Here is a 25,892-nt window from a genome sequence, read left to right on the forward strand (position 1 = left end):
AGAACATGAGGATTTATGGTTAGAAATAATAATGATGATGATGATGTTGATGTTGTTGGGGTTACATTGAAATGCTATTGAAATTCAGTACRGTTGGATTCCAGCTCATACAGGTGTTTATGGAAATTATATAGCAGATATAATAGCAAAAAGAGCAGTGAAAAATAATGTTGTGGATATAAAGGTGCATTTGGGTAGAGGTGAAATTAAAACATTGATTTGTAAAAATGGGTTAGATTGCTGGCAGAGACAATAGGATGAATGTAGTAAGGGCAGAAATGTGTTATAGTACAAAGAAATCTGTACGGGAGATAGTGTCATGTCATGGGAACCGAAGGGAGGAGATTGTGTAGGATGTGTCTTGTCGGTATATCCATAATCTTTGCTGTTGCCACTTGGCAGCTTTTGGTAGCTTTAGCTACCTGAGTAGCAAATGTTAGCAAGTTCGCTAGCTAACTTGGTTGCTCATATGGTGAGTATTGTTAATGCCATTTTAACTAACTTACGTTACCTAGCTAATTGACTTTATAATGAGAATCTGGCATGTTTGCTAACTCGTGTAAAAGTATTCATGTTTGCGTGTAACGTTAACGTCAGTTTGCTTGTTAGCTAGCTAGGTATGGTATAAATGCCAGTTAGCTAAAACCAGTGCCTGGCCCTAATGTGTTTTTTTATGCGCTTCCTTCTGTCTATAGTCAGAATAAACACCAATCAACGGGACCGCTGACTGGACATTCTATTTTTTGTTTAATTAACAACGCAAGAGTTACGAAGTACGGTCTCTCGCTAAAACATGATTTTTGTGTTCAGTGGTTGCTTGACAACGGAAATTAAAGAGACAGTGGGTCTTTGCTACATTTAGCAATGAGATGATCAGAGGAAATTACAACAGCATACGTAGATGGTTTAGTTACAGTAATGCTAGCTATCTAGCTAACGTTAGACTAGTTGAGTCCAAAGTTCTGTTTCGCTAACGTTACCGGTAGCTAGCTGCTACTACTATTGTACGATAACGTAGCCAGTTAGTTACTAGTAGCGCCCAAATGTTTACAATTCAAGACCTTTCTTGCAAACGTCAACAACATCACTATTTGAACCATTTCACAGAACCATTTTAGTGTCTATTTACTAGCTAGATAACGTTATGTATGTTGCTAGTACAGTTGAGCTGTATTTATAAATTATTACATTTTGTCACTGTCTTTCAGTGAGCCTTTATTATAAATGGAGATGGATGATGAACTTGAGAAATTCATCCAGCAACAGAAGGCCAAAGTGGCAGAGGATAAAGCCAGCTTGGAACAGGATCCACCTTACCTTGAAATAAGGGTGTGTTTCAATGCTCCTTTTACTGTGGTGCTAGAATACTGAAAAGGTTAGACTTGGACATGASTGTAATGCATGCTACTTTATGTGTTTATGTGTTGAACAAATTATTGCAATTTTCTGACCTGTGACGAATTTACTGTCCAACAGACAAAAGACTACAAGGCCCATGACTCCACATTCACAAATATCCCAACATTTAAGTCGTCCACAGCACAAGGGAAGGGTACAGTATATATTTGAAGTTATAAACCCAATTTGTAAGCACTTTGTGGTAGATTTAAATCCTGGCTGTTGGGAGGTCTTCTTATTTCATGTATGCCATCCTGTTTTTCAGAGGAGAATTGTTGTCTAAGTTTACCTTTGGGTGAAGACTATGAGAGGAAGAAACAGAAGTTACAGCAAGAGCTCCGTCTAGACTACAGACGCTACGTGGCTCAGGTAATAATATTACCAATGCCAAAAGTTATATTGTTTTTACTACTTTGTAACCTGTCAGCATCCATGCATGGGCCACAAGATTTACTGGAATGTTGCGGGTGCAAGGAGTCAGTGCAGTTTTCTTCCAAATATTTTTCTACCAAATATATTTATTTTTACAATCTCTGATATGGGCTGATTTGGCCAATTTTGTTCCTTAATTATAGAAAAAACATCTCAATGCTGCAGAACCAGACCCATCCCTTCCCATTGGTGAGAGGAGAGCTGCTAAGGTAACCTAGACAGTTCTGCATATAGCCTATATTATACCATGCTCAGTCAACTGAGGCCGCTTAGAGTTCATTGAGAGAGAGAACTTTAGCCATCAGGTCATCTTAAACATGTCTCAGTAAATTAAGAGAACGTGCTCAACTCTATCTTCTGCAAGTAAAAAGGGTGCTTGGAACCAAAAGTCGATCATCTTTAAGCTGTCCTTTCCCCCTCATACACACAGGAGCAGCATGCTTCTCTCAGAGCTCCTTCAGACCTACCTGTTGTCCACTGCAGCCCCAGACCCCCGGTGCACCCCAAGCAGGCCCCCTCCATGAGAGACACAGCCACGCTGACAGAAGGAAGGAGGGGGCTGCACAGGGGAGGACGCTGCCTAGTGGAGGGCAGGAGGATGGAGGGCCTGTGGCCTGAGGATGAGCTGCTGCTTCCCAGAGAGAGGGCCAGGTTGGTGAGAGTGGACTTTGACTCTGAGGCAGACCTCACAGAGGAAGAGCTGGACCTGATGGTGAGAAGGAGACCAAGGCAGACAGGGATAGAGAGAGAAGAGAGGACTTGGCAAAGAAGACACTACAAAACAGACTTAAGGTATTTTTGGACATAAGGTCAAAACAAATCAATATTTATTGGTCGCGTACCCAGATTTGCAGATTTTAATCACCTGTGCAGCGAAATGCTTGTGTTTTCTAGCTCCAACAGAGCAGTAATACCTAGCAATACAAAACAATACACAACTAATCCAAAAAGTTTTAATTAAATAATATCAGACCAAGCAATGTCAGAGCCCAGAATATAAATACAGTACCTTCATAAAGTATTCACACCCTTGACTTTTTCTTAATTTTGTGGTTACAAAGTTGGATTAAAATGGATTTAATTGTCATTTTTTTGTCAACAATCTACACAAAATACTTCAATGTCAAAGTGGAAGAAAAATGCAAACTTTTTATTTATTAAAAATAAAACAAATATATTTTATTAGATAATTATTCAACCCCGAGTCCATACATCTTAGAATTACCTTTGGCATTGATTACAGCTGTGAGTCTTTCTGAGCAAGTCTCTTAAGTGCTTTCCAAACCTGGATTGCACAATAATTCCCCCTTTTTAAAATTCTTCAAGCTCTGTCAAGTTGGTTGTTGATCATTGCTAGACAGCCTTTTTCAAGTCTTGCCATAGATCTTCAAGTGATTTAAATCAAAACTGTAACTAGGCCACTAAGGAACATTCAATGTTGTCTTGGTAAGTAACTCCAGTGTATAATTGGCCTTGTGTTTTAGGTTATTGTCCTGATGAAAGTGGATTTGTCTCCCAGTGTCTGTTGGAAAGCAGACTGAACCAGGTTTTCCTCTAGGACTTCGCCTGTGCTTAGCTCTTTTCCTTTTCTTTTTATCCCCCCCAAAACTCCCTTGCCGATGAAGAGCATACCCATAATATGATGCAGCCACCACCATGTTTTAAAATATGAAGGGTTGTACTCAGTGATGTGTTCTATTGGATGTGCCCCAAACATAATGCTTTGTATTCAGGACATAAAGTTKATTTCTTTGCCACATTTTTTTTGTTTTAGTGCCTTATTGCAAACAAGATGCATGTTTTGGAATATTTGTATTSTGTATAGGCTTCCTTCTTTTCACTCTGTCATTTAGGTCAGTATTGCGTAACTACAATGTTGTTGATCCATCCTCAGTTTTCTCCTATCACAGCCATTTAACTCTGTAACTGGTTTAAAATCACCATTGGCCTCATGGTGAAATCCCTAAATGGTTTCCTTCCTCTCCGTCAACTGAGTTAGGAAGAATACACTTATCTTTGTAGTGACTTGGTTGTATGGATACACCATCCAAAGTGTAATTAAGAACTTCACTATGGTCAAAGGGATTTTCAATGTGTTATTTTTTTAATGTATTTTTATCTACCAATAGGTGCCCATCTTTGCAAGGCATTGGAAAACCTCCCTGGTCATTGTGGTTGAATCTGTGCTTGAGATGCACTGTTTGACTGAGGGACCTTACAATTATCTGTATGTGGGGATTACAGAGATGGGGTAGTCATTCAAAATCATGTTAAACACCATTATTGCACACAGTTAGTCCATGCAACTTATCGGACTTGTTAAGCACATTTTTACGCTTGCCATAACAAAGGGGTTGAATACTTATTGACTCAAGACATTTCAGCTTTTCATTTTTTATTAATTTATAAACATTTCTAAAAACATTAATTCCATAATGGAGGTGTCATAATACCCTTAAAACCTAGCAGTCAAACAGAGAATTGGTTCCAATAGTTTTTCCACCATAAATTTTTCCCATAGGAAATTTTAGAAACACTTAAAATAAGGGCTGTGTTTCATGCAGGCTTACCCTACCGTTTTGATAACAATAAATCTCTCTCGGACAAGGTAACCTTTATCAATATATTGATAAATCACCAATGGTGACTTTTAGGCAGTATATGAATAGAAGAGGTGTGTACAGCAGTAGTTGTATAGGATGAGACATGACTAGAATACAGTATATAGATATAAAGTGGATAAAACCGTATGTAAACATTATTAAAGTGACCAGTGTTCAATGACTATGTACATACAGCAGCAGTCTCTAAGGTGCAGGGTAGAGTACTGGGTGCTAGCTGGCAAGTAACAGTGACTAAGGTTCAGGGCAGGGTACTGGGCGGAGGCCAGCTAGTGGTGACTGTTTAACAGTCTGATGGCCTGGAGATAGTAGCTGTTTATCAGTCTCTCGGTCTCAGCTTTGATGCACTTGTACTGTCTCTGCCTCCTAGATGGTAGCAGGGTGAACAGGCCAGGGCTTGGGTGGCTGGGGTCCTTGATCTTCTTGGCCTTCCTGTGACACCAGGTGCTGTAGATGTCCTGGAGGGGAGGAAGTGTGCCCCCGATGATGCGTTGGGCTGACCGCACCACCACCCTCTGGAGAGCCCTGCGGTTGCGGATGTTGCAATTGCCGTACCAGGCAGTGATACAGCACGACAGGATGCTCTCAATGGTGCATCTGGAGAAGTTTGTGAGGGTCTTGGGGGCCAAGCTGAACCTCTTCAGCCTCCTGAGGTTGAAGAGGTGATGTGGCACCTTCTTCACCACACTGTGTCAACGGGCCATTTCAGGTTGTCAGTGATGTGCACGCCGAGGAACTCCACTGCAGCCCGCCGATGGGGATGTGCTCTCTGCTGTCTCCTGTAGTCCACGTTCAGCTCCTTCTGTTTGTTGACATTGAGAGGTTATTTTCCTGGCACCACTCAGCCAGGGCTCTCATCTCCTCCCTGAAGGCTGTCTCGTCGTTGTTGGTAATCAGGTCTACCACTATTGTGTCGTCAGCAAACTTGATTGATTTGGAGACGTGCGTGGCCACGCAGTCATGGGTTAACAGGGAGTACAGGAGAGGGCTGAGCACGCTCCCCTTGTGGGGCCCCTGTGTTGACGAGCAGCGTGGTGGAGGTGTTGTTGCCTACCTTCACCACTTGGAGTCGGCCCATCAGGAAATACGGGTCCCAGTTGCATAGGGCAGGGTTCAGACCTAGGGTCCTGAGCTTAGTGATGAGCTTGGAGGGCACTATGATGTTGAAGGCTGAGCTGTAGTCGATGAAAATCATTCTTACAAAAGGRATTTCTCTTGTCCAGGTGGGATAAGGCAGTGTTTGGGARGCTGTCTGGGCCAGCAGCCATGCGAGGGTTAACACGCTTAAATGYCCACGGCGAAGGAGAGCGCACAGTTCTCGTGAGCGGCGGGGGCCCGTGTCATCGGCTCAATGTTTTCCTCCAAGCGGGCGAAGAAGGTGTTTTAGCTTGTCTGGGAGCGAGGCATCAGTGTCTTCCACGTGGTTAGCTTTCCATTTTATAATCCGTGATTGTCTGGAGCCCCTTTCACGTATGTCTCTTGTCTGAGCCATTGAATTGCGACTCCACTTTGCCCCGTACTGTCGATTTGCCTCTTGATTTACGGAAGTCATAGGCGGTCTGTTTGTACACGTCCATGTTTCTAGTCACGGTGCCATGGTCGTGCAATTCTTGACATGTGTAAGTACAAATATCGTTTTTTCTTACCTGAACAGCAAACAAAGAAAAAGGCACAAAAACATATAATATTAAAACAAAATTACATTCTATCCCCTCTCTCCACCCATTCCCTGTTGGCCCAACTTGTTAATGTTACACTTACCTTTAATGGTTTCAGTTTTTAGCTATGTAATTGGTTAACTTTCTACTGACATGGTATTTGCAGTATGTTTTTATGTCTATGTTTTGAAAAAGTATTGTTCATTGTCTTCCTCTTTTTTGCCCAGGGACATATCAAGGCTCCGGGACAGAGGTGCTGAACTGCCTGACTACACAGAGAGTAGTCAATATGCAGATAGGAAGGAGACTAAGGGGTCTGTTGTTCCTGATGAGGATTATTCGGAGGCAAGCCGGGTGACATCCTCTTTAACCCCCAAACCCAAGTACGTCAAGTAGTACTAAATCACTATACCTATAATTTTGATAACTTTAACTTCCAAAGGATTGTGCTAAAACCAATTTGGACAAGTGAACATGATTGGATTGCCATGTCTCTTTGTTTTGGAMTTTATAATGCAGTGCATTTTCTCTATGTAAATGTATGTAAACAGTAGACAAAGTATCAACTTTAATCTGGATAAAACAAATTTTTTGTTTTCAATTTTAAGGACATTGGATGGAAAAGTACAGATGAAAGGTCTGATGTCACACTGTAGCTGGATCATAGCTTGTTGATTTAGATTCCGCTCGTACAATAAGATCATATTAAATCCCGAGCCAGCCTGAAATCAGACAAACCAATAGTGGATCTTAAGCATTTTTTTACCCTCTAATTTTTTKAACTTCACTCACACAATTCAACCACTCGCTCACTAAACAAACATTGAAGAATAGCGAGAGACAATCGTCTGTGAGGTATGATGAGTGTACTGTGAGTGCTGATTGATGTTATATCTGCCAGGCTGCAGGTACCAGCAGGGATGAGACACAGTGGAAGATCCAGATCCTCTACCAAGAAGGACGAGCTTGAATTCGCTACCGGGCTTATGATTGGTAAGACCAACTCTGTTCTGAAGTTCATTACTAAGATTAACTGCTGTTTTTTTTCTGGACTAATTGAACATTTGACGATATTCCTCAAATGTGGTGACATGGCATGTCTGACAGGGGCTGCAGATGCAGCTGCTGCCTTGCAGGGAAGGAAGGAGAGGTACAGGCATGAGCTGCAGGAGCAGATAGCTGAACAGCAGAGGAATAAGAAGAGGTGGGTGTCAATATGTTTTTGATCCTGCTGTCCAATGAAGAACAAACCCTTACATTTTCCATCTTAGTGAGATGGGCTACATTTTAGCAGCTTTGTAGTCTGAGGTAGATTTGATTATAAGGCTGCCTTTACACAGGCAACCCAATTCTGATATTTTGACGAATCAGATCTTTTGCCAATAATTATTTTAATATTTAAATAGTATGGGCGACGAGAAAAACAATAATGCAGGCATTAGGGACAGGGGTGTGAGCATGCGTGTCTGGGCAGATGAGATAAAGTCATTGGGCGGCAGGGTAGCCTAGTGGTTAGAGCGTTGGACTAGTAACCGAAAGGTTGCAAGATAAAATAAGTTGTTTGTGTGCGTCTGTAAGTTGTTGTTCATATGTATAAGTTTGTATATGGAGTAAAATATTTTTACAAATATCAGAATTGGGCTGCCTGTGTAAACGCAGCTTATAAACAAATCTACCTCCGACCACAATGCTGCTAAAATGTAGATCATGTAGCCCATCTCACTAAGATAGACAATTTAAGGTTTTCAAACACAGATATGGATACCTCATATGAGCTGTGTGTTATGTCCTTTGTCGTATTAGGGAGAAGGATTTAGAGCTCAGAGTTGCTGTGACAGGGACGACTGACCCGGAGAAAAAGGCAGATCGGATCAAACAGTTTGGAGCAGTGAATAGTGATGACCATGCCAGAAAAAGAAAAGACAGCTGGTACCCACCAGGCCAAGCTGTGGACCTACCAGGGGATGAGTTGAATGGGAGACCCAGTGAGAAAAACAGAGAGAGGCTTCCCCCTGAGCAGCCCTGCGTGGCCTTCCAGTCCCCCCTGCTGGACTACAGCCACACCCTGGGCCTCAACAGTGGAGGCACCTCCCCTTACAGCCAGGCCATTCACAGGAGCATGGACACTCCCAGGTGAAAAAAAGATTGTCACATAACGTTACACTGGATAGGTTCAGTGAAATGTGTTGTTTTACAYGGTCAGCCATAGTAGTATGGCACCTCTGCAGCAAATTAGGGTTAAGTGCCTTGCTCAAAAGGCAGATCGACAAATGTTTCACCTTGTCAGGTATTCGAACCAGCAACCTTTCACTTACTGTCCCAACGCTCAAACCACTAGGCTACCTGCCACCTAGGTTGCTATGACAGTAATCCTGGCCTGCTTCCCAAATGGCACCCGGGCTCCAGTCAAAAGTGGTGCACTATATAGGAAAAAGGGTGCCATTTTGAATAGACCAGGTGTGTTTTCAATCTGATAAAGTCACAACTTTATTTTTTTTGTCTGACAATTTAACAGTGCTGTATGATTTTGAATTTGTGTTTCAGGATGGCAGGTTTCCTTCCTCATCCACCATCCACATTGGCAGATGCATATAGAAGTCCCTATGATGAGGCCCATCTCTACTATGGTGCAAGGAACCCACTGGACCCTAACCTGGCCTACTGTAAGCACCACCTACCTACCAGTCTATTATATATACAGTATATATCAAATCAAATTTTATTTGTCACATGTGCCGAATACAACAGGTGTAGACCTTACAAGCCATTAACCAACAATGCAGTTAAGAAAAATACCAACAAAAAAAMAAATAAAAGTAACAAATAATTAAAGAGCAGCAGTAAAATAACAATAGCGAGGCTATATACAGGGGGTACCGGTACAGAGTCAATGTGCAGGGGCACCGGTTAGTCGAGGTAATTGAGCTGTACATMTAGGTAGAGTTAGTGACTATGGATAGATAATAAACAGAATAGCAGCAGCGTAAAAGGGGGGGTAATGCAAATAGTCTGGGTAGCCATTTGATTAGATGTTCATTTGATTAGATGTTCAGGAGTCTTATGGCTTGGGGGTAGAAGCTGTTTAGAAGCCTCTTGAACCTAGACTTGGTGCTCCGGTACCGCTTGCCGTGCGGTAGCAGAGAGAACAGTCTATGACTAGGGTGGCTGGAGTCTGACAATTTTTAGGGCTTTCCTCTGACACCGCCTGGTATAGAGGTCCTGGATGGCAGGAAGCTTGGCCCCAGTGATGTACTGGGCCGTACGCACTAGTGCCTTGCGGTCGGAGGCRGAGCAGTTGTGATACCAGGCAATAATACAACCAGTCAGGATGCTCTCGATGGTGCAGCTGTAGAACCTTTTGAGGATCTGAGGACACATGCCAAATCTTTTCAGTCTCCTTTGTCATGCCCTTTTCACGACTCTCTTGGTGTGCTTGGACCATGTTAGTTTGTTGGTGATGTGGACACCAAGGAACTTGAAGCTCTCAACCTGCTCCACTGCAGCCCCTTCGATGAGAATGGGGGCGTGCTCGGTCCTCCTTTTCCTGTAGTCCACAATCATCTCCTTTGTCTTGATCATGTTGAGGGAGAGGTTGTTGTCCTGGCACCACACAGCCCGGTCTCTGACCTCACTATAGGCTGTCTCGTCGTTGTTGGTGATCAGTCCTACCACTGTTGTCATCGGAAAACTTAATGATGGTGTTGGAGTCGTGCCTMGSCATGCAYTCATGAGTGAACAGGGAGTACAGGAGGGGACTGAGCACACACCCGAGAGGCCCCCGTGTTGAGGATCAGCGTGGCGGATGTGTTGTTACCTACCCTTTCCAACTGGGGGTGACCCGTCAGGAAGTCGAGTCCAGTTGCAGAGGGAGGTGTTTAGTTCCAGGGTCCTTAGCTTATAGTCTATATTAACACATGAAAAGAGTTCCATGTTACAATACACTTAGAAAAAAGGAATGGATGTTGTTAGTTGGAGTGAAAACAATTTACTGTGTCCCAATGTCCATACTAGCATACTATTTAGTATGCATAGCCAATGCATCACTTCATACTAAGTAGTGTGCACATTTTGGCATTGGGATATAATACATGTGTTCTCTGATCCAGCATAATGAGTGTTCTGTGTTTCTATGTTAGATGGTCAGATCCCGCTGACAGGAGGGGTGCAGCCCAAGTCCTACCTCAGCCTTCCTCCTGCAGGGCCTCACCCCAGCCAGATGAGTCAACACAGCCCTCACAATGGGAGCAGCCATCCAGAGCCCCCTCCACAGTATGTGTTCTTCCCTTCAACACCTAGGCTACATTCTGATTATCTACCGTTCTCCTGAAGTGTGCACTTGTACACTCCCCCTCATTGATTGAAAAGGAATGGACTGCTGTGAGGAATATGGGGAAGTGAACGAGTGCCCACTTCTGGAGAAGGTTAGAGAATCGGGACTCTTTCTCTTCAACACCTACAATGAGTGTATCCCCTATTCACCAGTAGGGGGCAACTCCTCTAAAGGAACAAACAGAGCTGTTCCCCCTATCAATGGCTAGTGTTCTGTTATGAGAATGTCATGCCCACTGGCCATCTGGACAGACAGGAGTGTTGACTCCCTGCTGAGTCACTGCTGCAGTCTGCACTGGTCTGGACAGCTCTGAGCTGTCTCGCTCTCGCCTCCTAGTGGCTGTATGAAGATATTTTTCACAGTGATACATTGACATTCATTACGTATGGCATGAAAAGTGACAAACCACATCAATTGTGTCTCCTGTTTCCCATACCTTTTTGCATAGTATTGAACATTTCAAATTGATCTGCTTTTTATATTAATGAACAGAAGGAATACATGAGAGTGAATTAACATTGTCTCTTGTTCAGCAGACCTGCCAGTGATGCTGCTACCATGGGTTCAGGGATTGGAGTATTCCCTGCAGAGCAGGTCAAACCATCTAAAGAGAGTGTGTTACATTACAAGGAGGCACTAAGACAACAGGTACATTTAGAATGTGATTGTGGAAGTCAGCAGAATCTTTCGTCTCCATGCGTTTTGTCACAGAGTGTGCTATTTCGGCAGGGAGACCCCAGGAAAGGGAGGAGTCAGATTTTTTGCCAGGTAACAGATGAGTTGTAGCTTGATATAGAATATTACAAGTGTTATAAAAAGTATTTAACTGAATATGTTTAGACATTCCAACAGCAATATACCATTGCACTCCAGCCTCTTCCATTGCCCTCTTTGTGTGACCGGTTATGAATAGAAGACAAATATCTTATTTGGTATTCTGATCAAAGTGTTCCGTCCTAACCTGACTACAGATCCAGGAGAGACGAGAGCGGCYGAGGCTGGACAGGGAGGAGACAGATCGCTACGAGGCCAAGCTGGAGGCAGACATGAAGAACCACGACCCCTGGGGGAGAGGAGGAGGAGGAGCCCCTCTCAGAGACAGCAGGGGCAACCTCATCAGTATGTTCCCTGTGGTGGAATTATTGTAATCAAAAGGAGATTTTTCAAAACAATCAAACTATTTAATTAGGGCAGTAATGTAGCTGGTCAGTAACAACTCCTGGAGGTGATCACTGAGAACTCAACCAGCTGGTTTGAGCCACAGCATTTTATAGCAAAGTCCAACCTCCTTCAGTCTACATGACACACAACAGATGTATGGAATGGGTCACAAGGTTAAGATTTGTATGAAAGATACTTATAATTCACAGCAGACAGTATCTGCTGTAAAAACTGTACTCATCGTGTACAGACCAGGGTCTGGCCCGCCAACTCCATACTTGAGCCATCTCACCCTGGTACCTTATAGAACAGAAACATTAACTCAGGCTCTGGAATGCGGTATCACCCAAAGACATGGTAAATTTCCCAGAGGCCCATCCTCGGTAGAACACACACAGATGAGCGTTCTAACAACCCCTTATTCTGTTGCATAAAACCACCATTTGATGCAATAACAACATTATAACATCCAAGATGGCGTAGCAGTCAGACGTCTTTGTCCTGTCGTGTCCCTTGTATATATATTTTTACATCTTTTTCTTCGCATATCTTATTAAAATATTTTCCTAATCCTCAACTTCTAAATACTCTCCTGCAACCCGTCTCACCCAATGTGGTGTGGATCTGCTTTTTTCTAAAGTATTTCTATTTACTTCGGATCTGGAATCCCTCAACTTAAGCTAGCCAGCTAACTACCTACCAGCTATCAGTTAGCAAACCATTGCTAGAGGTCATCAGCTAACCTTTAGCTCGGAAAGCTCTCGCCAGTTCGAACAACGTGACTATTTCTCTCCATATCCCCGGATTCCTACCGCAAACTCTGAACATTTTCATCTGGATCTTCGCAACTAGCTAACCGCAATCCCGGGTGACCACTCCTGGCTAGCGTTTCCATCCCGGAGCAAGCACCAATTAGCCTGAAGCTAGCCCGGCCAGGGCTCCTGTGCTGCCACAGTGGGGATGGCCGGGGTGCTTAACACCCCGGCCATCCTACAATCTAAGCTTGATGCCCTCAATCTCACACAAATTATCAATGAACCTACCAGGTACAACTCCAAATCCGTAAACACGTGCACCCTCATAAATGTCATCCTAACTAACTCGCCCTCCAAGTACACCTCTGCTGTTTTCAATCAAGATCTCAGTGATCACTGCCTCATTGCCTGCATCCGTAATGGGTCTGTGACCAAACGACCACCCCTCATCGCTGTCAAACGCTCCCTAAAACACTTCTGCGAGCAGGCCTTTCTAATCGACCTGGCCGGGGTATCCTGGAATGACATTGACCTCATCCCGTCAGTAGATGATGCCTGGCTATTCTTTAAAAGTGCCTTCCTCACCATCTTAAATAAGCATGCCCCATTCAAAAGAAATTGAACTAGGAATATATATAGTCCTTGGTTCACTCCAGACCTGTCTGCCCTTGACCAGCACAAAAACATCCTGTGGCGTTCTGCATTAGCATCGAATAGCCCCCGTGATATGCAACTTTTCAGGGAAGTTAGGAACAAATATACACAGGCAGTTTGAAAAAGCTAGCCTTAGTTTTCCTAACAGAAATTTGCATCCTGTAGTACTAACTCAAACAAGTTCTGGGACACTGTAAYGTCCATGGAGAATAAGAGCACCTCCTCCCAGCTGCCCACTGCTCTGAGGCTAGGAAACACTGTCACCACCGATAAATCCACTATAATTGAGAATTTCAATAAGCATTTCTCTACGGCGGGCCATGCTTTCCACCTGGCTACCCCTACCCCAGGCAACAGCCCGGCACCCTCCACAGCAACCCGCCAAAGCCCCCACCATTTCTCCTTCACCCAAATCCAGATAGTTGATGTTCTGAAAGAGCTGCAAAATCTGGACCCCTACAAATCAGCCGAGTTAGACAATCTGGACCCTCTCTTTCGAAAATTATCTGCCGAAATTGTTGCAACCCCTATTACTAGCCTGTTCAACCTCTCGTATCGTCTATCGTTTGTTTCAGTACATACGTTTTGGAGACTGATAGCAGAGAAAAGCCATTGTGTAATGTTTTTTAATCTTTGTAAAGGATATTGCTAATCATAATCGTGTGAATTGTGTTAACAGCCGATCTGCACCAGATGCACAAGCATAATGAAGAGGCCTACATCAACCCTGAGACATGGCAGAAGAGTGCAAGAGCCACCATGGCAGTACCCCGAGAGGAGGACACTAGACCTCCCTCCACCCACAGAGTCTCAGGTAGATACAGTTGTTTTCACATTGATGTGATTCTAAGGACCGAAAGCTGCGTCTCACAAGGTACCCTATTCCCTTCATAGTGCACTACTTTTGACCAAAGCCCTATGGGCCCTAGTCTAGGCTGCCATTTGGGAAACAACCCAAAGTGGTAGTGGCACCCTCAGTAATCTTGGTTAATCCAGAACTAAAGTCTTGTAATTGGTCAGATGCTCGATTTTAAGTTCTGGGTCCATACATGTTAAGAGAGAGAGCGAGAATCGGAACCGGAATGAAGAGCTCCACCCTCTTTGCAAGTTACGAGCAAGTCTATTAGCCCTCTGCTTCGGAAAGTCAGATGCTAACACCTGTGAAATCGTGATTTGTCCAAATAACCAGTGACACAAAACCTAAGCACAGGAACTAATGCTGCTCATTATGTCACGCATCCCGTTTGTATCATGACAGACCTACAGTACCATTTATGTTTACGTAGTCTGTCCATGAGCGATTACAGCTTCACCATCCTGTCCAACTCACTGTCAGGTTCAGCTACTATGTTGTTTTGTCTGGTGGGTTTCTCTACACAGGTTTTGCTCAGGCCCCTTCGTTTGCCAGAGGCAGTATTTTTGGGAACCTGCCCACACCACAGCAGCTCCATGAACAGGAAAAGTACAAGGCTTACCTCAAACAACAGGTACTGGATGTTACACATCAGTACTGTGTGAAAGTTGGCTAGAGTAGCGTTTTCATATTATCACCTGACATAAACCTTCCCCTAAACTTGATCAGAAGTCACATTAAAAAAAGCTTATTCCTGAGCTTAAACTTAATGTTGTACTGATGCGCATTGATGGTTTGGTTAACCATACACTCAGCTTTGATATCTGATTGGATACACGCATACAGACTGTCTCACTGATGACCTTGGTTGTCTGTCCTGCTGCCTAAAGATTGAGGAGAAGCGGAGGAAGGAAGCGGAGGAGCGAGAGTGCCAGAGGCTGGAGGAGGAGAAGGAGGAGAAGAGGCTGGCTGAGCAGAGGGAACGCATCCAGAGAGAGTATGAAGAAGAACAGGACAGGAAGAAACGCAAGGAGATGGAGGTCAGTATTAACTGGACCAGGGCWTTGGTTCACTAAGGGAGCTGTAGCATTAGATTACACTGCAATACTCGATCTACTACTACAAGTAACATGTCTTATCAGCTGAATGCTATCGTTTGACATGAGTCATTCAGTTCAGCAAATCTTTATTGTAACTCACTCACTCATTCAGGGGACTGAGCAAAGGTTTTTTTTTTTTCTCCCTCCAGCAAAAAGCCAAGAATGATGAGCTGATCCGTTTGGCTGAGGAGCGAAAGAAAGAGGTGGAGAGGATGAAGAAAGAGGCAGAGGAGAAGGAGAACTCTGCCCTGAGGAAGCAGTATGAAAAGGAGAGATGGGCACGCCTACAGGAGGTGAGCTCAATGGAAGACTCTGTTTGACCCTCTGAGCATTGAGGGGAGGTTTACTGTTCACACATTAAGCCTAGTCCTAGATTAAAAAGCATGCMCAATGAACAATCTCTATTGAAAGTGCTTTTTAGTTAGGAAGCAGGCCCTGAGAGATTCATATGAGATAAGTGAGGACATTCATGTGGTTGTCTGTCTGAAGGTACCAAGGGAGCCGTCTCCCCCCATTCCCACCCTCCAAAAGAGGCATCAGGCTCCACAGTACAGCCCCAGACCTCAGTCCATGGACAGCCATCGCGGTACTACTGTCCCCCTGTCTGTGAGTGACTTCCAGAGCACACAGCATGTCCTCTTCCACATCACCATGGAGAGAAATAGTTTGACTGAGGAAGTATCAGTGGAGCACAATGACTGGATCTTGTCTTCCTCCCTCTCTTCCCCCTGTAGGAGCGCTCTCTGTCAGGCCTCCAGTCCCCCCCAGTCCCAGCTCGCAGGAACCAGCTGAGAGCTGCCGGTAACACTGCCTCACACTATACTACAGTACACAGCAGGTAGAAACTCAATTTTCTCTCAACGTCTGATGCTGACGTGTGTGTCTGTGCCAGAAGACCAGTGGGGTGTGATCAGCGAGCTGTCCGAGCTGCGCAGACAGCTGCGTAGCGAGCAGAAACGACTGGAGGGCCAGCTACTGCAGTCAGAGTGGGAGGAGCTGGACTCTCCTATGAGTGACAGGTAAGACTGGTGAGGTGATGCCCTCCACTGTTGGTCGTGTGTTGTGCTGTGAGTTAGTGATGCATGGTTTGACTCATAACCCACAGTTCCCACAGTTATATCCATGGGACGGACAGATTTAGACTAATTCAATATTGTATGGATGAAGGGTGAGTGGGTGGGTTGAAAACAATACCTTAAATCAATAAAATGTATCATTCTTGTGCAATTTATATCCAGAGAGCTTTAGGGCCTAACTGTACATGTGCCAAATAGCCTACACACCAATCGCCAAAAGCTTTTGGGAATGGGCAGAAAAAGTTAACATCAATTCTGGAGGCAAAAATAACAATGTTGGAGTTTAATTCAATAAGAGAAAAGTTGCAAAATGCAGAGTTGAAAATAAATAGAAGGGAGGGTCAGAAAAGTAATGTTTGAGAAACAGTCACAAGACGGGGACTGTAGCCTACTGTTCAGATGGGTTAAATGGAAACTGAAATCTGGACACTGACTGTAGGTCTATAACCTCTCACATAGCCTTAATATTAGCTCCTGTAGAATTAAGCATTTCTTGCAGTAAAGTTCTACACCAAATGAAGGCTTAATCAGTCAAACTGATGTCATGTGGAAATTTTGCACAGAAAATCATTCAATTTGTTTGTTGAGTTATTGGGCACTTTCTCCCCATTCCCTAAACATCTGTCATCCGCGAAAGAAGACAACTTTTTTTACTGAGTTACAGTTCATATATGGAAATGAGTCAATTGAAATAAATGAATTAGGCCCTAATCTATGGATTTCACATGACTGGGAATACAGATACAGTATGCATCTGTTGGTCACAGATACAGTGCCTTGCAAAAGTATTCATCCCCCTTGGCATTTTTCCTATTTTTTGCATTACAACCTGTCATTTTAAATGGATTTTTGTTTGGATTTCATGTAATGGACATACGCAAATTGGTGAAGTGAAAAAATTACTTGTTTCAAAAAATTATAAATAATAAACAGAAAAGTGGTGCGTGCATATGTATTTACCCCCTTTGCTATGAAGCCCCTAAATAAGATCTGGTGCAACCAATTACATTCAGAAGTCACATAATTAGTTAGATTGCACACAGGTGGACTTTATTTAAGTGTCATATGATCTCAGTATATATACACCTGTTCTGAAAGGCCCCAGAGTCTGCAACACCACTAAGCAAGGGGCACCATCAATCAAGTGGCACCATGAAGACCAAGGAGCTCTCCAAACAGGTCAGGGACAAAGTTGTGAAGTACAGATCAGGGTTGGGTTATAAAAAAATATCTGCAACTTTGAACATTCCACGGAGCACCATTAAATCCAATATTTAAAAAATTGAAAGAATATGGCACCACAACAAATCTGCCAAGAGAGGGCTGCCCACCAAAACTCAGGGACCAGGCAAGGAGGGCATTAAATCAGAGGCAACAAAGAGACGAAAGATAACCCTGAAGGAGCTGCAAAGCTCCACAGTGAAGATTGGAGTATCTGTCCATAGGACCACTTTAAGCCATACACTCCAGAGCTGGGCTTTACGGAAGAGTGGTCAGGAAAAAGACATTGCTTAAAGAAAAAAATAAGCAAACACGTTTGGTGTTCGCCAAAAGGCATGTGGGAGACTCCCCAAAAATATGGAAGGTACTCTGGTCAGATGAGACTAAAATTTAGCTTTTTGGCCATCAAGGAAAACGCTATGTCTGGRGCAAACCCAACATCTCTCATCACCTTAGAACACCATCCCCGCATGGTGGTGGCAGCACCATGCTGTGGGGCAGCATGGCAGGGAGGGGCTGGGAAACTGGTCAGAATTGAAGGAATGATAGATGGCGCTAAATACAGGGATATTCTTGAGGGAAACCGGTTTCAGTCTTCCAGAGATTTGAGACTGGGCCGGAGGTTCACCTTCCAGCAGGACAATGACCCTAAGCATACAGCTAAAGCAACACTCAAGTGGTGTAAGGGGAAACATTTAAATATCTTGGAATGGTCAAGTCAAAGCCCAGACCTCAATCCAATTGAGAATCTGTGGTATGACCTCCCATTTTTTATTTTTATTTTATTAATTCAAAAATGTTTGTGGGCCAAAAAAAACTAAAAAAGCTACCTTTTGTCGACCCCTGGTCTAGGCTCTATGTTAGCCCCAGTGCTGTGTGTACACGCTGAACGATGTGACTGTGTGCTGGTGTCCAGGCACAGGGAGCGGCCCCAGATTGATGTGTTTGACATGGCCAGACTGCGGCTACAGGCCCCCGTCAGGAGACCCTCCTCCAGGAACACAGAGCCCAACAACCTGCACAGGATCCACGACTCGCTGCAGTTCAGATACAGAGGTAAAGATATACAGTGACTGTTTGAATAATGGGCCTGTCCCAAATGGCACCCTATTCCTTATGTCAGGGGTTGTCAAAGTGGGGTCTGCGGCCAGATCTCAAAATATATATATATATTTTTTAAATGGTATCCTCAGTGCTCTACCAATTATACATTTTTCAACTTAACACTATTTGTATGCCACAAAATGTTTTGTTGTACTTTAAAGCTAGAATCCTTAGTTGCTACATCCATTTTCGGTATGAAAATAATGATATACAGTTGAAGTCAGAAGTTCACATACACTTAGGTTGGAGTCATTAAAACTTGTTTTTCAACCACTCCACAAATTTCTTGTTAACAAACTATAGTTTTGGCAAGTCAGTTAGGACGTCTACTTTGTGCATGACACAAGTCATTTTTCCAACAATTGTTTAGACAGTGAAATAATCTCTCAATTCCAGTGGGTCAGAAGTTTACATACACTAAGTTGACTGTGCCTTTTAAACAGCTTAAATTCCGTCATGGCTTTTGAAGTTTCTGATAGGCTAATTGACATCATCTGAATCAATTGGAGGTGTACCTGTGGATGTATTTCAAGGCCTACCTTCAAACTCAGTGCCTCTTTGCTTGACATCATGGGAAAATAAATCCGCCAAAATTGTAGACCTCCACAAGTCTGGTTCATCCTTGGGAGCAATTTCTAAACGCCTGAAGGTACCACGGTCATCTTGTGACGACGCTCCAACTCTGTCTGCCAAATTGTTTCTCTTTGCTCTTGTTTTCCTTAATAGGATGTCGGTGGGAGGGTCGTCAGCGAAATGGGACACACCTGGGCTCGGGTGTCCCAGGATAAATGCACCTCTTCCCCATTCATTGAGGAGACTCTCTCCATTCAGACACAGTTTTTGGTTGTGGCATTTTTGTGGCTGTTTGCGTTGGCACCTTTCAACAACCCTCATCACATTTATGCACGCAACCACTCACTTACACTACTGACTACACACACACCATTGTTAATTATATTTAGTTTGACTTTAGTTAAATAAATATATTTTGTTGTTCCTTATCTCCACGTTGTCTCCTTGTTTATTATGCACTTTGAGCCGGTTCGTGACAATCTGTACAAACAATAGTACGCAAGTATAAACACCATGGGACCATGCAGCCGTCATACCGCTCAGGAAGGAGACGCGTTCTGTCTCCTAGAGATGAACGTACTTTGGTATGAAAAGTGCAAATAAATCCCAGAACAACAGCAAAGGACCTTGTGAAGATGCTGGAGGAAACCGGTACAAAAGTATCTATATCCACAGTAAAACGAGTCCTATATCGGCATAACCTGAAAGGCCGCTCAGCAAGGAAGAAGCCACTGCTCCAAAACCGCCATAAAAAGCCAGACTATGGTTTGCAACTGCATATGGGGACAAAGGTTGTACTTTTTGGAGAAATGTCCTCTGGTTTGATGAAACAAAAATAGAACTGTTTGGCCATAATGACCATCGTTATGTTTGGAGGAAAAAGGGGGACGCTTGCAAGCCGAAGAACACCATCCCAACCGTGAAGCACAGTGGTGGCAGCATCATGTGGGGGTGCTTTGCTGCAGGAGGAACTGGTGCACTTCACAAAATAGATGGCATCATGAGGTTGGAAAATTATGTGGATATATTGAATCAACATCTCAAGACAACAGTCAGGAAGTTAAAGCTTGGTCGCAAATGGACAATGACACCAAGCATACTTCCAAAGTTGTGGAAAATGGCTTAAGGACAACAAAGTCAAGGTATTGGTGGAGTGGCCATCACAAAGCCCTGACCTCAATCCTATAGAACATTTGTGGGCAGAACTGAAGAAGTGTGTGCGAGCAAGGAGGCCTACAAACCTGACTCAGTTACACCAGCTCTGTCAGGAGGAATGGGCCAAAATTTACCCAACTTATTGTGGGAAGCTTGTGGAAGGCTACCCGAAACGTTTGATCCAAGTTAAACAATTTAAAGGCAATGCTACCAAATATTAATTGAGTATGTACACTTCTGACCCACTGGCAATGTGATGAAAGAAATAAAAGCTGAAATAAATCCTTATCTCTACTATTATTCTGACATTTCACATTCTTAAAATAAAGTGGTGATCCTAACNGAGGCCTACAAACCTGACTCAGTTACACCAGCTCTGTCAGGAGGAATGGGACAAAATTCACTCATCTTATTGTGGGAAGCTTGTGGAAGGCTACCCGAAATGTTTGACCCAAGTTAAACAATTTAATGGCAATGTTACCAAATACTAATTGTGTGTATGTAAACTTCTGACCCACTTGGAATGTGATGAAAGAAATAAAAGCTGAAATAAATCATTCTCTTTACTATTTCACATTCTTAAAATAAAGTGGTGATCCTAACTGACCTAAGACAGGGAATTCTTACTAGGATTAAATGTTAGGAATTGTGAAAAACTGAGTTTAAATGTATTTGGCTAAGGTGTATGTAAACTTCCGACTTCAACTCTGTGTGTGTATGTATGTATGTATAAATATATATATATATATCCATTGATTKTTTTAGAATATATCTTTTATAAATGCCTCAGGAGCTTGGTTTAATTGTCGTATCCCATCGAACCCAAAATATGAGCTTGTTTTACTCCAATGTTTGTAAAGATTGTAAATGTAAACAAACACTGTATAGCCTCAAAACATTGTTAAAACTATAATTTTGTTATCATGGATGGTCCATCTTTGCATCCATAGCTCTGTCTATGAATTTGAGAATGGTTACATTTCTCCAGGCCCATCCCTCAACTTTTTTACCAAAACAGTCATGTAGAATTGCAGGAAATTAGCTTGAAATTTGCAACATTTTCTTTCTTATGCCAAGAGTTGGGCCTTTAAAATGTTCCTTCCCAGGGCCTGAGACTTGGTTTGTCTGGCCATGCATTGCCAAAGTCATAGTACAATTATTTGTTTGCTATTTAAATCTCACTCGAGTTATGAGGGGTCCCTGTTGAATTTGCTATCACTCAAGGGATCCCCAAAACATTTGAGAACCCATGCCCTATGTAGTGGTCTACTTTTGACCAGTCCCCATAGGGTCAGGTCAAAAGTAARGCACTGTATGGAATGGAGTGCCATGTGGAAGAATTGTCACATCACAGGGTAGGATTAAAAGTGATTTTCAAAAGCTGAGTTTCCAATCCCAGGAGGGTTTTGTTATTGCTCCCCACAGCACTGCAAATCTTAGTGTTTGAACATCACTGTTTTTAAAATGTAACTTTTGATGTCATTGGATATTTTTATCTTAATTTGTTTTCTACAAAACGTATTAATGTGCTGTTTACACTGGTATTGTGCTGGAGATAATGAAAATTAGGTTGAAAAGTGGTGGATTTGCCCTTTAACAGCACACAGTGCTCATCAAACAAATGCAGCAACTGGGGCTGTGTCCGCACTCGTTTTCCTGTTCCCTTTTTGGTGCACTACTTTTGACCAGGGTGATCAGTATTGTCATGTGTGTTTTGAGTGGAGAAGCCTTGTTTGTACTGCAGATGTTGACTCCAGAGAGGTGGAAGGCCATGGTTACTGTGAGCACCCTAGCGACAGGGATGGACAGAGTGTGGACATCCAGAGACAGGCAGAATACAGGGAGGAGCTACGCAGGATCAACAACAGCCTGAGGAGGAAATCTGCCGCCGGTCAGTAACACACACACTCTCAATATCAAACTCTACTCGCTGACTACAGACTCAATATCAACCTAACTGCTTAAATACTCATTGCTCAACTCTGTTCACTGCTTTATCACTAACTAGTGGACTAACTAACATGATATTTACAGGTGGAGTACTTGCACTTTAAGGGCTTGGAAATCATTTGTCTTTCTATTTTACAGATTATTTTCACTTGTCACCACCCCAGCAACAAAACCATTATTTGGTGAGTTTCTACTTGCCAGTTTGTTTAGCTATCGCCCTGAACTACAGAGTGGTCTCTTTGCTGTACAGTACATGCTTGTCTGTGTGTGACACAATGCCTGTACACTCTTCTCCCCAGAGGAATGCAGTAGGGGATCCTATGAGATGTTCCCTGTTGGAGTCTGACAGTGCCTTCATTGGTAAAGCCTCTGGTGATTCACTAATATCATGTGTAGTATGGGATGGAGCGCCTTGAGAATCACACAACTAAAGCTAAGCTGCGTCCCAAATGGCACCGTATTCCCTAAATAATGCGCTACTTTTGACCAGAGGCCGATAGGACCTGCTCGAAAGTAGTACACTATAGGGAGCCATTTGGGATGTACACCAGTTGTTGTAAGGGAAGGAGTGTCTTGAGAAGCACACCACTAACTATTTACCTGTGGTTTGCGCCAAGATCCCATGGGTGAAGCCTTCCCAGTGTCCCCCCCATCTGTGCAGAAGCCCCAGCTCTCAGCCAGGGAGAGGAGGAGGCTGGCCAAGAGGGCAGAGCTGCACAATGTAAGAACCCTACATAACTCAGAGTTCAAAGTTCAGTCTCTAATATCTGGGACAGTATTCTCCAAGCATCAGAGTAAGAGGGCTGATCTAGGATCAGGTCCCCTTTGTCCTTGTAATCTTTTTCATCATGATCTAAAAGGCAAAATGGATTCTAAATCTGCACTCTGAGACACTTGATACATACAACCCCTGATCCCTACATCATGAATATATCCTCACTTCTTAAATAGAGGCCAGTGGCAGCTCTACATTGAAAATGCTATATTCCTCTACCATCATTATACCTTGTGCTCTGGCTTGTTTAGGAGCGGGGGAGCTCCAGAGAGCCTGTTGGCCAGCCAGAGAACTACTCCCGCCAGTCAGAGGCCAGTCTCAACATACAGCAGCATGGTAGAGAGCGTAACCACCATAGGACCAAGAGGCTGCTGGCTATGAGCCGCCATGGCCTCAGAAGAGGTGGGTGTTGCATAAAGATTAAACTGAGGCTGTCAGTGCCCCAATGTGCCGGAATGGAACAATTTGTCAGCCATCTTACCTGGGAGATCTGTCTATGAATCATTGTTAGGTTGATGATATCTGTTTACGGTTTCTCTCTTCCAGCAGACCTGTCTGGTGATGAAGATATGTCTCCGCAGGTTTCCCCTCGTGCGCCACACACTCAGGGCTCCGTGGATACGGTTGCCACGGAGCCGTGGATGAGGCCAGGCACCTCGGAGACGCTGAAGCGCTTAATGACTGGTCAGACCCCCTGCAGGGAGAGGCTGGCCAGCAGAGAGTCTACCGTGCAGGACTGGGAAGGCCCCTCTACCTACCATGGCTAATCTAACCATCTCCGCTCTAACACGGTCACTCAAAGCACTTTGGTCCTGTACACACTCAGGTTGTACAACTGATGCACAATGCTTTTGACACAACAGCAGTGTTAGACCTGAGATTTTCTGTGCAAAAATAGCCACACAATGGTGGTGTAAACATTTCTGTGAAGAAACTGTTGTGTAAAATATTGATTTTGCGTTGTACAACCTGAGTGTGTAGGGGACCTATGTTTGTACACTGCCCTCACTTGGCTTGATGCATCCACATCAGTGGTCACGCTGACAGGATCTCCTCAACAGAGAAGGATCATCTGCTTTAGCTTCTAGATCGATGTGTCTACTAACTTAACCCTTTACTTTTGCGGTGCTTGACTTGTGTATCATGGTCTACCTCAAAATACCTGTTGCAATGCAGAATTATGAGCTTCTTATGAAAATTGTACTTTCATGGACCTGTAATGAAAAATATGCAGATTGTCTCAGAATGGTTAGTAAGTACAGGGGAGAACAACTAAATTCCTATAAGGACACTGTGTGCAGGCATTTTCTCCAGTCAAGCACTATTAAAGTTGATTAGTTAAATCAGGTGTGTAAGAGGTGGGCTGGAACAAAAGCCTGCAGCCTCAGCTGCCATCCTCTAAAAGGACAGTGTGCTAGGGTTGCCTTGGGACTTAATTCTGTATCGCTGATTGAGCTGACATGCAGCATTTACGGTAAATGCAGTCTCCGAACATTGCCTTTAAATTTCAGTCACGCTGAATTTCCGCAATACAGATTGAATAGAGCCCTTAGTCTTTGAAACAGTTCAGGACATCTTTCTATAATATTTATTAATTGTATAATAATGGCACTACATTTGTCATGTAAATTGTTCAAATGGCATGTTTTTATATGTAAAATGTTTGGCCAAGATGTGACCTCATTTTCAATTTAATAGAATAAACTATTTTAAATAAGGAAGTTTTGTACATTGTGTTTCAGTTCACCTGATAGCAGTTTAATTTGCGACAGGCTCCTAAGCCATGCATGACAAGTAGCAAAATAAGCATTTTCGTCTGTCAGTTACTTCTATTGCATATCAATGCAAAGACAAACCTTTATTGACTAATGAGAATGTTCCTGGTGGTAATTGTGTCATGTACACCACTTGTTTCCCAATATAACTGACTCGCCAAGAAACACTATCCTCAAAGTACAGCTTCAAACACCATGTGCGTCTTGATTTTCATAACTCAGCAGACATCTATTTAACCTCCATATATTCAATGTAGCATTATTTTTCTTTTTTTAAATGACAATACATCAAACGTGGTGACTGCTGACAAGATTTAGCAAATTCAAATGTGTTTAAATTGAAACAAAGTACTACAGTATATACATAGAATGAAATAACATTTACTCATCTTCATACATTAGTGTCATGGTAAGGTTGAAATGACAAGTGCTGTTAGATTTCAAAAGAAAACGCATGACAGGTTTTAGGCTGCATTTACACCGGCAGCCCGATTCTGATATTTTTTCCCCACTAATTGATCTTTTGACCAATCAGATCTGATGTCATTAGTGGAATTTAAAAAAAGATCAGAATTGGTCTGTAAACACAGCCTTAGTATATTACAAAGCTACTTTTGAATTGTCTAGTTGTATTTGGTGGCTGTGCAAAWGAAAATCACTGCTAACGTTACTTTTCACTAACAATTTCATACCTCCTCAGTTCCATAAAATAATGCCAAGAGAAACCAAAAAGCACATATCACAGCCTCCACAATGTTAGTTAGTCCTCTGGTCAGAAATGACCAAAATAATTGCACTGTTATAACCATCATCTGTATGATCTTGTWGGGTATTTCTATGCTGTACAAGGAAGCCATACTGCAGCAATTCATTCACAGCTTTTCTGGGCCCCACTCACCACACTACTGTCAATAGTTAACATCACTGTGCAGCTTGGAGGATCCATGGAGGAGCTTCCAGTACCATAATGTAGTGCCATTTGGGATGCACCCTTCCCCTCTCCCACCCCAGAGAGAGACTCTGAGCAGCCTGTGTCCTGTGCTGGTCCACTAGTGATGATGTCACTGGCTCCCAGCAGGACCTAGCTCCTCTCGGTGACTAGGCAGCAGTGAGATGTCGAAGGCGTTGCCGATGCGGAGAAAGAACTTACGTAGCACGGACCGGAGTTCTGGAATCAGGTCAAACTGCATGATCTCACAGAGAAGCGGGAAGTACCTGGATGCATGGGCCTTGAACTGGATAGTACAGGGATACAGGAAGGGACCCAATTAGCTCATTCTCCATCAAAGACATGGGAAGGG

The 25,892-nt window shown here is 43.3% G+C and overlaps 2 protein-coding genes across 12 annotated transcripts in view; one reads left to right on the forward strand and one right to left on the reverse strand.

Moving 5' to 3' along the window:
* Positions 1-216: 216 nt before the first annotated feature.
* LOC111979631 (centrosome and spindle pole-associated protein 1) lies at positions 217-24,533 on the forward strand. 10 transcript variants are annotated; one of them, XM_024010226.3, is made up of 30 exons: positions 221-472; positions 696-773; positions 1,209-1,329; positions 1,477-1,552; positions 1,664-1,767; positions 1,974-2,039; positions 2,261-2,622; positions 6,337-6,492; positions 7,011-7,102; positions 7,217-7,313; positions 7,913-8,242; positions 8,654-8,772; positions 10,246-10,378; positions 10,973-11,087; positions 11,169-11,207; positions 11,411-11,558; positions 13,689-13,823; positions 14,390-14,496; positions 14,753-14,902; positions 15,112-15,255; positions 15,452-15,568; positions 15,697-15,763; positions 15,855-15,981; positions 18,176-18,315; positions 21,836-21,982; positions 22,180-22,223; positions 22,341-22,413; positions 22,659-22,762; positions 23,068-23,218; positions 23,363-24,533. In XM_024010226.3, the coding sequence occupies exons 3-30, from the start codon at positions 1,225-1,227 to the stop codon at positions 23,581-23,583; spliced, it is 3,669 nt and encodes a 1,222-aa protein (XP_023865994.1). In that variant the 5' UTR covers positions 221-472; positions 696-773; positions 1,209-1,224; the 3' UTR covers positions 23,584-24,533. The 10 variants fall into 10 exon arrangements, with proteins under 10 accessions (XP_070305008.1, XP_070305004.1, XP_023865994.1 ...); XM_070448903.1 differs by lacking the exon at positions 696-773 and having other exon boundaries at positions 219-472; positions 23,366-24,533; XM_070448902.1 differs by lacking the exon at positions 696-773 and having other exon boundaries at positions 15,858-15,981.
* Positions 24,390-25,892, reverse strand: part of LOC111979630 (brefeldin A-inhibited guanine nucleotide-exchange protein 1) — a 29,601-nt gene continuing 28,098 nt past the window's right edge. The window contains exon 30 of one of the 2 annotated variants that reach the window (XM_070448900.1): positions 24,390-25,826. In XM_070448900.1, the coding sequence (XP_070305001.1) occupies positions 25,653-25,826 (174 nt within the window). In that variant the 3' untranslated portion in view covers positions 24,390-25,652. The remainder of the gene's footprint in view (positions 25,827-25,892) is intronic. The other variant, XM_024010225.2, reaches the window with a different exon arrangement.

This window comes from Salvelinus sp. IW2-2015, linkage group LG19, assembly GCF_002910315.2.
Source record: "Salvelinus sp. IW2-2015 linkage group LG19, ASM291031v2, whole genome shotgun sequence".
In the NCBI taxonomy this organism is placed as follows: domain Eukaryota; kingdom Metazoa; phylum Chordata; class Actinopteri; order Salmoniformes; family Salmonidae; genus Salvelinus; species Salvelinus sp. IW2-2015.